We start from the raw sequence: 12246 nt of genomic DNA, 5'->3' as shown, positions 1-12246 counted from the left end.
TTTTTGGACAAATTACAGATTTAAAAAAGATACAATCCAGGAAGATTTATTCACATTTCGTGTCTCTTTTAAAGCAGTCTTACTGTTTAGAAATTAGAGATGGACACCAAAAATTTGTTTTCGCTGATAAAAGTATGAGAGATATTCTTGTAAGGCCGAGAATTTCAACTTTGATTGGAGATTTAAGAGAATTTCAATATAAATCATTACACGGGGCGATTTATACCAAGAAACAGCTCCTAAAATTTGGTTTTGTGGCTGATAATTTATGTTCCTTTTGTGGAAAAAGCTCTGAAACTTACTTGCATTTATTTTGGAACTGTGAAAAAGTTAAATCTTTATGGCATGATTTCATTGAGTACTTTCAGTTAGAAGAGTTACGTAATTTAGTTTGGCGGGATATACATATTGGTTTAGAAGGAACTTCTCACAGAATCAAATTGTACAACACTCTTATTCTTATAGTTAAATACATGTTATATAAAGCGAGGTCACAGTTAATAACACCGACATTGGCAGAATTAAAAAAGACTTTAATGATATGTCGAAAGGAAGAGAATGATATTGCCATTAGAAGAAATAAACCGGGTTTGCATTTGCTGAAATGGGAATGTTTAAATAATTTGTTAAGAATTAGTTTATTTATGCACTCGTACTTCTCCCCTTTTGTGTGTGTTTGATCACTGACTTTTTTTTCTCTAAATATTTTTGAGTTCAGAGATAAGTATTGTGTATATAAAATATATATGCAGGTATGTGGACATGTATATTGTGTGTATAATATGTGTATGTGCATGCATGTATTGTGTGTGTATGTAGCATAATCATAAGCATAATTAGTATAATTATTTATGTTCTGAATGCCAGCAGAAATAATTGTGTGTTGTGCTAAGTGAATGTGTGTGCAGAGGGGGGGGGGGGGGGGGGGGGGGGGGGTGGATGTGTGTCTAAGTGGATGTGTGTGTTTAAGTGGATGTGTGTGCAGGGTGGGTGTGTGAATGGGTGGGTGGATGAGAGGGAGTGTGTCTGTCTCGGGTAACGAGGTGGATGTGGTGTAGAGGGTGGGGAGGTGGTTTAGAGATGAGAGGGACGGTGTCTTTTTTTTTGGGGGGGGGGGGGGTAAAGTAATTAGTTGAAGTTTAGGTATGGTGGAAAGGTGGGAATGAGGGTGGTTTTTGTTGTTGTTGTTATTGTTCTTTCAATATAATAGAAATTTCATTTCCTGTTTTTCTAGTGTTTGGCTAAATTGCCTACAATTGCATATGAATTTTTCTTGTTTGTTTTGTAGTTAAAAAGGAATGATCGGATAATTCATTCTATTTTCTGCCTTAAAATGAATTGAATGATTATTCTTGTTTTATGGATTATAGATTATGTCTCATAATTGGAGGAACATTTATGACAGATGTTATGTAGAATGTGTGTATTTTTTTTTTTGGAATTGTTATATTTTCAAAGGAAATGGAATTAATAAAAAGATCACTGAAAACAAAAAAAAAAAAGTATGTGTGTGTTTCTGTGTGCTTCTGATCTACCTGCTGCCCAAAACAACTCCAAAGTGTTAACTGAAAAAAATACACTTGCATAACGGACAGCTTGGATTTATTGCATTATGCAATAAAAGGACATTATGGATTTATTGCATTTTGATAAAAAATCATTCAAATTCATTGATTTTCCCAGAATTCTTGCATACTTAGATTTTAGCTCGTTGTGTGATTTTGATATTTTCATAGAGCTCAACAATCAAGAAAAAAATCATGGGTTTTATTCTTCAAGAAATATTCGAAATAGAAAATCTTATTTTTCTCAATTCAGTGAAAAAGGATTTATTGCGTTTTGCAATCAAACTCTTCATATGTACACTCACAATTTACTACCCTCTGTCTTTGATAATATGTTCAAATATACGAGAGATCATTTATACAACACTAGACAAACTGGTGACCTATATTTACCTCTTCTCAGATATGTTACATCGCAAAGATCTGTGAAATATCAAGGAGTACATGTTTGGAATTCTGTGCCTGATGAAATGAAGTTATGTCCTTCCCTTGCCTCTTTTAAACGTACACATAATGCATATTTGTTGAATAACTATAATTGAAGTTTTTGCAGTAATTTAATCAAACGTTTATGTGATGCCTGCAATGTATATCTTTGTTATATTTTTTTCACTCATAATTTGCCTGTTTTATCTGTCTTTCTTTCCCTCCTTTTAAGCATATCTTATAATGTACATAAAATCTAAAGTGGGAGTCCAGCCGTAGAAAGTCCAATGGCCTCTGCTGGCTCCTCCATTTTCTCTCTTAGAATTTCCATTTTCACTCTTTTTTTTCTCTTTCTCTCCACTATGTGTGTTTTTTTTTTTTTACTTCTTGTACATGTGTACTGCTACCTAATGTACTGTTATTATTCTCATTTTGCTCTTTGTATTTTTAATGAGAATTTGAAAATAAATGAAATGAACTGAACTTCTTCATCTTCCTATTTGACATTTGCCTAGCTTGAACTGCCTCTTAGTCGACATTTGCCTCTCTTGAGCCGTCTCTTGGCAGACATATTAGTCGCAGCACAACAAGGGTATTTTATTGGCTGCATCAGCGAACACAATTTCTTTTATGGTGGTTAGAGCCATATTCTGTGTAAGTGCAGGAACAGCACAATTGAAACAGAGCATGGGTGTAAATCCGGGCATATTGCATGACATTCTTACGCCTGCCTTCAGAGAATTAACAGAGCTTAACAGTATTCTATCTTTTAGGAATTGTACAGATAGTTTTCTCAAGCACTCGCTCGTGAAAATAGTACTACATGTATCCGCATGATCCAGATGTTGACAACGTTTTAATAATATAGCCCTACATGTATACATGCTATGACACACGGAACTCGGGACCATCTGAAAATTACGTATGATAACAAACAAACTAACAACAAGAACAACAACAAAACTATACCGTTATAATTGAACCCCCCTCCATTTCCTGAATCATTGAGCAAACCATGATGACTCTGATGACTCAATCAGGATATATCTATGGGCACACACAGGGATGATCAGGGACGTTGATCCTACGGGGGGTGCAAAGGGGCATTTGCCCCGCCCCATGGAAATGCTGGGGGTAAGCAAATCATTTGTCCTCCAAACAATTCCCGAGATGAGGACAAATCTCGAACTTTCTTGATGGAAAATTGTTTAAATACCACCAAAGGTGTACAACAGATAGCTCCTCCACAATATTGGGGACAGACATATCATAACATATCATTTTGCTCCTCCTCGTAATTCCCAAGATGTGGATATTTTCTTGCTTTTTGATAGAAAACTGTCTAAATATTTCACCCGAAGATGGCTGAATTTCAATTCTGAAAATACAAAATCTCCCTCGCGTGAGAGGGGGATACGCCTACCCACTTCCATACCCTCCCCTTTCGGTACTTTCTAATCAATACACTTTTAGATTGACAGATTTCCAAATGTTTCATCTAAAGTGTGCACCAGGTCAGTCACTTTGGTTAAAAAATGCAAAAGTTCCATGGGGTGGGTGGGAGGAGATGATAACTATTATCTATAGATACTTTCAATTAACAGAGGGTTCCCCCCCCCCATAGATTTAGTACACTTCTGGGGTTGAAATTTTCCCAGATTCCATCATAAATGTGTTTACGAGATATTTTCATCTTAATTCTAAGATTCAGGCCCCCATTTGGACCTTCCTAACCAACCCCCCCCCCCACCCCTGCCCCCAAGAGGGGCACCCCTGGATCTCCTATGAACAAACTCGAAACTACAGTCATTAATGTACTCACTCATAGTATTATCTTAGCTGTATAACTTCTGATTCTAGAGAAAATTTTTAACGATTCCTTCATTTGGGGGGTTTGGGCCCCCCTGGGGGCCCCCTGGGTGGGACATGGTGCCCATTTTAACAAATTGAGATCCTAACCCCTTAGGGATGCTACCTGCCAAGTTTGGTGAAAATGGGTCATGGGGTTCTAAAAAAGAAGATAAAAATGTACAATTTAGGCCCCATTAGGACCCCTCCTCACCTCCCTCCCCTGGGTCCCAAGGGGGGCACCCCTGATTCTGCCATGAACAAACTTGAAACTGCAGTCATCAATGTACTAACTCATAGTATTAACTTAGCTCCATCACTTCTGGTTCTAGAGAAGAAGATTTTTAAAGATTCCTTAATTTTGGGGGATTTGGGCCCCCTGGGGGTCCCCTGGGGGCCCCCTGGGTGGGGCATGGTGCCCATTTTAACAAATTGAGTTCCTAACCCCCTAGGGATGCTACCTGCCAAGTTTGGTGAAAATGGGTCATGGGGTTCTCAAGAAGAAGATGAAAATGTACAATTTAGGCCCCATTAGAACCCCTCCCCACCCCCCTCCCCTGGGTCCCAAGGGGGGCACCCCTGATTCTGCCATGAACAAACTTGAAACTGCAGTCATCAATGTACTAACTCATAGTATTAACTTAGCTCCATCACTTCTGGTTCTAGAGAAGAAGATTTTTAAAGATTCCTTAATTTTGGGGGATTTGGGCCCCCTGGGGGTCCCCTGGGGGCCCCCTGGGTGGGGCAAGGTGCCCATTTTAACAAATTGAGTTCCTAACCCCCTAGGGATGCTACCTGCCAAGTTTGGTGAAAATGGGTCATGGGGTTCTCAAGAAGAAGATGAAAATGTACAATTAAATGCACAAGCTTCCTCTTATGCAGGGGTTTCGATCCTGGAGGGCTAGGGGGCAAACAGGTAATTTTGTCCCCAATAATTCCTGAAAAGAGGAAAGTTTTCCTGCTTTCAGAAAACTGTCCAAATATTTCACCCATTATGCACCAGATCCTTGACTTTCAATTCTGAAAATGCAAAATCTTGTTCACGTGGGAGGGGGATACCCCTTCCCACATCCTCCCCCATTTCGTTGCCTAATACTAGTACACTTTGGAGAGTTGGGCAAACATGTCATTTTGTTCCCCAATGATTCCCGAAATGAGGAAAATTTCCTCTGTTTTTTGACAGAAAACTGTCCAAATATTCTATCCAAAGTGTGGAACAGATCGCTGAATTTTAATTCTGAAAATGCAAAATCTCTCCAGCCTGGGAGGGGGATACCCTCTCCCACAACCTCCCCCATTCGGTTCTTTCCCTATAGACTTAGTACAGTCTCTCCCACACCCTCCCCCATTCGGTTCTTTCCCTATAGACTTAGTACAATTTTAGATTGACAGATTTCCAAAATGTTTCATCTAAAGTGTGCACCAGGTCTGTCACTTCAGTTTAAAAAAAAAGCAAAAGTTCTGTCAGGTGGGAGGGGATATCTTCTTTCAATTAACCTTTTCCCCGCTTGGCTTCCGTTTAAAAACTTTGGTACACTTTCGGGGCTGACAGCTTTCCGAATTTCATCAAAAATGTGTTTATGAGATATTTTCATTTGTATTTGTATTCTAAAAATGCAAAAGCCCCGCGTATGCAGGGACGTCCATCCTAGAGGACGAGGGGGGAGGAGGGCAGGGCAAACATGGCATTTTATTCCCCAATGATTTCCGAAATGAGGACAATTTTCTCTGATTTTTGACAGAAAACTGTCAAAATATTCTATCCAAAGTGTGCAACAGATTGCTGAATTTCAATTCTGAAAATGCAAAATCTCTCTGGCGTGGGAGGGGGATACCCCCTCCCCCGTTCAGTCCTTTACCTATATGTAGACTTAGAACACATTTAGATTGACAGATTTCCAAATGTTTCATTTAAGTGTGCACCAGATCTATTACTTCAATTCTAATGAATTTAAAAGTTCCCTCTTCCTCTTTCAATTTACCTTTTCCCCGCTCGGTTCCCATCCATTGATTTAGATTCTGCACACTTTGGGGATAGACAATTTTCCAAATATTCCACAAAGGTGTGCATCATTGTCACAAGGATGCTGCTAGGATGCTTCTGATTTAAACTGATCCCTGTATGCTTTGCCACTCTTCCCTGATGTTGAATTGGGATAGATAGGGGTTCAGATCATGATAGTAGAACGGGGACTTAAGTTCATTATTCAAAGTCAGTATTTTTACTGTTAGTCAAAAATAAGAGGTATCTCATTTGTCTTTTTGTGTATATTACAACCAACTTATCCTGGTCTTTTATTCATTAAATAACAATGTTTAAAGTTAATGTCTATCCTCTATCAAAAAGTGCTCTCAATTTTTCAACTTTTAAACATGATTTTTCAAGAAGTCCTTACCTTGGCAGGGGGGGATCCCCCCCTCCCAAACCCTCATCCCGCTCGGTCTTTTGCACTCTCGCTGCTTGCACCCCCCTTCAAAATCCTTGATCTGCCACTGCTAGCATGGAATGTAGCATAGTATATTTAGCTATGACAGCCTCTTCAGTTTCCTGTGTAAAATCAATGAATGATCCATGGATGCAAACTGATTCTTTAATCACCAAAGACAGGTAAGCTAGTTCACAGCATTCATCAAGGATTTTGGACACATTGACACAGATATCCTTTGGCAGCACAATAACAGGGGACCTGCAGAAATGCTGGAAAGTTGAAGGGAATGCATGGTTCTCCCAATAGGTCTACAGCATGTCTTGAAAATGTGTGACAACAGTTTCATATCATTGGCAACAAATTAAAATGACATGTTTGTCACAAATGTGTCGAGAGTTAAAGGGGATGGCTAGTAGCTGATCACTGGGAATCAGTGGGAATGCTGGCGGATAATTGTTCCAATCCTTGTGGGATTCATTTAAGGGTACATTATGTATCTATTGTTGTGTGAAAATTATTTGCTTCAGAATGGTCTCATATTCAAGTAATGTGCAGTTTAATGTTTCCAGGTTAGCATGCCCGTACAGTGACAGGACGATCGTTAACGATCACCCCGTCACTGTACAGGCATTATAGTCCACAAAGTTACTAGTATTAATGATCTGATGGCTCATTCAAACATATCATTTCCATGATCAACTAGAACTATCACTCACTGTGATTAATATACCCCCACCCACAAATGAGGGAATTACTAGCTCAACCAGGATTATATTTTTTTTACTTTTTAATAGAAAAAAATGTTACCATGGCAATGCACTGTTCAACAGTGAATAAATGTATTGCTCACTGTTAGTCACATGTCCCACATCTCAAGGCAAGTGCTCAAAAACTGAGTGGGCAAGATAAATAAACTGACAATTTCTATGGTTTTCATTAAATATTGTGTTACCATGGCAACACAATGTTGGACATTAAGAAAAAATCAAGTTTGCACAACTATACCGTATGTCCAAAAAAAATTACAACGGGGCCCTACGCAATAATATCTTTAAAAATATGGCATCAATCTAAATACAAATTCAGGGTATGAAACTATAACTCATTGCCCACATCTTACAGAAAACCCCACTCGATTTGCTTCAATGGTCAAAGAGAAATGAGGAATTTTGTAGAGGATGTCGGGAATCTCTTTTGTCCAAGTTCTGTCTATTGTTCACACACAAAATCATCGAAGTGCTAAACTTGAAAGAATCAAACTCATGACATGTTTTACTACAATCCCAATTTCTCTGTGACCACTTAACCAAATCAAATAGGGATTTCTGCAAGATAGTGCTAAGATGTTATATTTTAAGACCCTGAAGTAGCATTGTAAAAAAATAATCAGATTGGATGTTATCAATGCGAAAATCTGATTGTAATTACAATCAAATTTTCGAATTGATAACATCCAAAATGATCGACCTGTCTCAGTGCTACTTCGGGGCCTTAAAATATAACATCTTAGCTATATTTTGCAGAAAACCTCATTCAATTTGGTTAAGCGGTCACAGAGAAATGTAAATTGTTGTAAAGCATGTCATGAGCCTAATTTTTCCAATTTTAGCAATTCAATGCTCTTGTGCGTGAATAGAGAGAACTTGGACAAAAGAGATTCCCGACATCCTCTACAAAATTCCTCATTTCTCTTTGACCACTGAAGCAAATCGAATGGGGTTTTCTGTAAGATGTGGGCAATGAGTTATAGTTTCATGCCCTGAGTTCGTATTTAGATTGATTCACTATTTTTAAAGATATCATTGCGGGGGGTCCCGTTGTAATTTTTTTTGGGACATACTGTATATCATAGCTGTCACATGTGCCAAATTTCAAGCCAAATGCTACAAGGCTGAGGGGCTTAGTTGAATTCACAATATTAGAGTATCATTTTCATTCAAAATATAATGTTACCATGGCAACACATTTTCAACATTGACAAAAGACAGTTTTTGCACATCTAGGTAATGTAGAGGTAATGTACCAAATTTGAAGCCAAAATGCTCTAAAACGGAGAGTTACGAGAATCAAAATGTTTGTATAATTTTCAGTCAAAATACACTGTTACCATGGCAACACATCGTTCAACAATGATGAAATATGAATTTTGCGTTTCTCTGTACTAAAGTGGTTGCATGTGCCAAATTTCAAGCCAAATGCTCACAGACTGAAGGAGTTACCTGAATCTACAATATTTGTGTATGATTTTTCATTCAAAATATGCTGTTACCATGGAAACGTATTGAGCAACAATAACAAAAGGTTAAGTTCATACATCTACGTACCATAGTGGTCAGGTGTGCCGAATTTCAAGCTAAATGCTCAAAGACTGAGGGAGTAAGCTGAATCCACAATATCTTTACGAGTATGCTTTTTGGTAAAAAATGCTGTTACCATGACAATGCATTGTTCAACACCAATGAAAAATTAAATTTGCACATCTATATGCTATAGTGGTCACATGTGCCAAATTTCAAGCCAAATGCTCCAAGACTGAGGGAGTTAACTGAATCCACAATATTTTTGTATGATTTTCATTCAAAATATGCTGTTACCATGGCAACACATTCATCAACAATGACGAAAGATTAGGTCTACACGTCTACTTACTATAGTGGTCACTTGTGCCAAATTTCAAGCTAAATGCTCACAGACTGAGGGAGTTACCTGAATCCACAATATTTTTGTATGCTTTTTAGTGAAAAGATGTTGTTACCATGGCAACGCATTGTTCACCACCGACGAAAGATTATTTGCACATCTATATACTATAATGGTCACATGTGCAAAATTTCAAGCCAAATGCTCAAAGACTGAGGGAGTTTGCTGAATCCACAATAGTTTTGTATGCTTTTTAGTGAAAAAATGCTGTTACCACAGCAACGCATTGTTCAACACTGACAAAAAATTAAGTCTGCACATCTATATGCTATAGTGGTCAGATGTGCCGAATTTCAAGCCAAATGCTCAAAGACTGAGGGAGTTAACTGAATCCACAATGTTTTTGTATGATTTTCATTCAAAATAAGCTGTTACCATGGCAACACATTAATCACCATATGACAAAAGATTATGTTTACACATCTATGTACCACAGTGGTCATGTGTGCCGAATTTCAAGCCAAATGCTCAAAGACTAAGGGAGTTAGCTGAATCCGCAATATTTTTGTATGCTCTTTATCTAAAAAAATGCTGTTACCATGGCAACACATTGTTCAACACTGACGAAAGATTAAGTTTGCACATCTAAATACTATAGTGGTCACATGTGCCAAATTTCAAGTCAAATGCTGTAAGACGGAGGGAGTTAACTGAATCCACAATATTTTTGTATGATTTTCATTCAAACTATGCTGTTACCATGGCAACGCATTGATCAACAATGACGAAAGAGTAAGTATGCACATCTACATACCATAGTGGTCACATTTGCCAATTTTCAAGCTAAATGCTTAAAAACTGAAGGAGTTAGATTAATCCACACATTTTTGTATGATTGGTAAAAAAAACTGCTGTTGGCATGGCAACAGATTTATTAACGCACATATCAAAAGTGTTTTGCATAACTACACACATTGATCGCATATCTCAAATTCAAACTGAATTGCTACTGAGAGAGTAGTTCGATCCACAACATTTTGTAAGATTTTTATGAAAATCTGCCGTTGCCATGGCAACACATTATGAAATACTCATGAAAAAGGTGTCTTGCACATCTGCCTGTGATAGCGGTCACACATGCCAAATTTGAAATTAATTGCTCAAAATATGAGAAAGTAGTTCGATCCACAAGTTTTTACGAAAATTTACCGTTGCCATGGCAATGTATTATGCGATATTCACAAAAAAGGCATCTTGCACATCTATCTTTGATAGTGGTCACACATGCCAAATTTGAGGTCAATTGCTCAAAAGATGAGAGAGTAGTTCGATCCACAACATTTTGTAAGATTTTTTAAAAATTTGCTGTTGCCATGGCAACTCATTATGCAATACTAATGAAAAAGGTGTCTTGCACATCTTCCTTTGATAGTGGTCACACATGCTAAATTTGGGGTTAATTGCTCAAAAAATGAGCGAGTACTTCGATCAACAACTTTTAATAAAAATATGCCATTGCCATGGCAACGCATTATGCGATACTAACGAAAAAGGAGTCTTGCACATCTACCTTTGATAGCAGTCACACATGCTAAATTTGGGGTCAATTGCTCAAAAAATGAGAGAGTAGTTCGATCCACAATATTTTGTAAGATTTTTTAAAATTTGCTGTTGCCATGGCAACTCATTATGCGATACTGATGAAAAAGGTGTCATGCACATCTTCCTTTGGTAGTGGTCACACATGCTAAATTTGGGGTTAATTGCTCAAAAAATGAGAGAGTAGTTTGATCCACAAGTTTTTATGAAAATACGCTGTTGCCATGGCAACGCATTATGCGATACTAACGAAAAAGGTGTCTTGCACATCTACCTTTGATAGCGGTCACACATGCCAAATTTGGGGTCAATTGCTCAAACATGAGAGAGGAGTTCGACCAACAAGATTTTGCAACGGACCAACCGAACGGCCATCCAACCTCAGAGTGATTCCTATATACCCCCATACACACTATGTTATGTGTGGGTGGGGGTATAACAAGCATAAAATTGTACAATTTGATTGACAAACTGAATTAGAGGATGAATACAAGAAATTTCCCAGATAAGACTTTTGTTTTGTTTTGTCATGGTTTAGTTTTGGTGAAGGACTACAAAATATATTGCTTTATGTATAAAGCTCTTCCTAACCTTGATATCGCTAGATCAGCCTTCTGCCTGGCTATGTTTGCTGCCTGTCCTGCGAGTTCGACTGCTCTCTCCACTCTGTCGCTGATCTTTTTTGAGCCAATTACAAACAGTTTCTTCTTTCCTGATGCAACCAGCATGTTTTGTTTCCACTTTCCCTCCTCTTTGTGGCCATTGGGGTATGTTAAACAACCATAGCCATGTCGCTTGTTGTTGTGCCACTCGCCTGCATACTGATAGCCATCTGATCGCTGGCTGGTCCCATAGCCTGCCCGCTTATCCTGTTTCCACTCACCCATGTAGACTTCAGTGACATCATGTGATGCTTCCTCTTCCTGCATGTGGCCCATCTCACTTTCAAAGCATGAGGATTGCACGGAGCTTGTGCTCATAGTACTTTCGTTGCTCTTGAGTGAGTCCTGGTGCTTAAGGTTGTGCCTCAGGGAGGCCACACTAGCATTGTCCCCTGACCCTGACCCTGTCCCACTTCTATCTTTCCGCCTCTTGCTGCGAAACCCGCCCATAAGAGTCCGACTTTGGCGCCGGCCTTCATTCCGCCGCATAGTGGTGCTCTTTGTGCTCTCTAAATCTGACGTGCAGTCATCTGAGACATCCAGTGCGAAGCCACCCCGTTGGCCAAAGTTTTCAGGTGAGGTGCTTGCAATGGAGCCATTTTCATGCTCACTCCGTAGCGATGTGAGAGACGTTCGCAAGGAAGGCCTGACGATTGAAGCCATGCCATACGGAACACTGTTACGGATTCCATACCCATGACGCATGCCACCTGTCCACTGGCCCTGGTAAATTCCTGGAATCACAATACACAAAGACATTGTTATTCAAAGAAGAAAGAAAGTTAGCCTTTCATGGCATGTGCTTGGTTAAATCAGAGTGCAGCGCTACTGAGCATTTAGTATAACAAATACTTTACTTTACTATTACTCGCTCCACGTAGTACCAGAAATACTTTCTTCAATTTCATATAATGCATGTGCAGGTATTCAAAAATTAACCATTACCTCAGGTGTGACATTATTTACATTTTTTTTCACAGGGCAATCATAATCTATGGAAAGTGGATGGATTTTTTTTTTACTGATGTAGATAACATGATTCTCACAGATGTGAATCTGAAGAGTTGACAAGCAAAG

At 38.7% G+C, this 12246-nt stretch overlaps 1 protein-coding gene across 1 annotated transcript in view; it reads right to left on the bottom strand.

Moving 5' to 3' along the window:
- The window catches only part of LOC139708996 (junctophilin-2-like), a 39387-nt gene extending 27486 nt beyond the window's left edge, over positions 1-11901 (bottom strand). The window contains exon 1 of the mRNA XM_071620963.1: positions 11099-11901. Within this exon, the coding sequence (XP_071477064.1) occupies positions 11099-11874 (776 nt within the window). The 5' untranslated portion in view covers positions 11875-11901. The remainder of the gene's footprint in view (positions 1-11098) is intronic.
- Positions 11902-12246: the final 345 nt, after the last annotated feature.

This window comes from Diadema antillarum, unplaced genomic scaffold, assembly GCF_040938485.1.
Source record: "Diadema antillarum isolate AM-2024a unplaced genomic scaffold, OU_Dant_1.0 seq00001395_RagTag, whole genome shotgun sequence".
Lineage (NCBI taxonomy): Eukaryota > Metazoa > Echinodermata > Echinoidea > Diadematoida > Diadematidae > Diadema > Diadema antillarum.
This window is presented reverse-complemented; position numbering and strand designations above follow the sequence as displayed.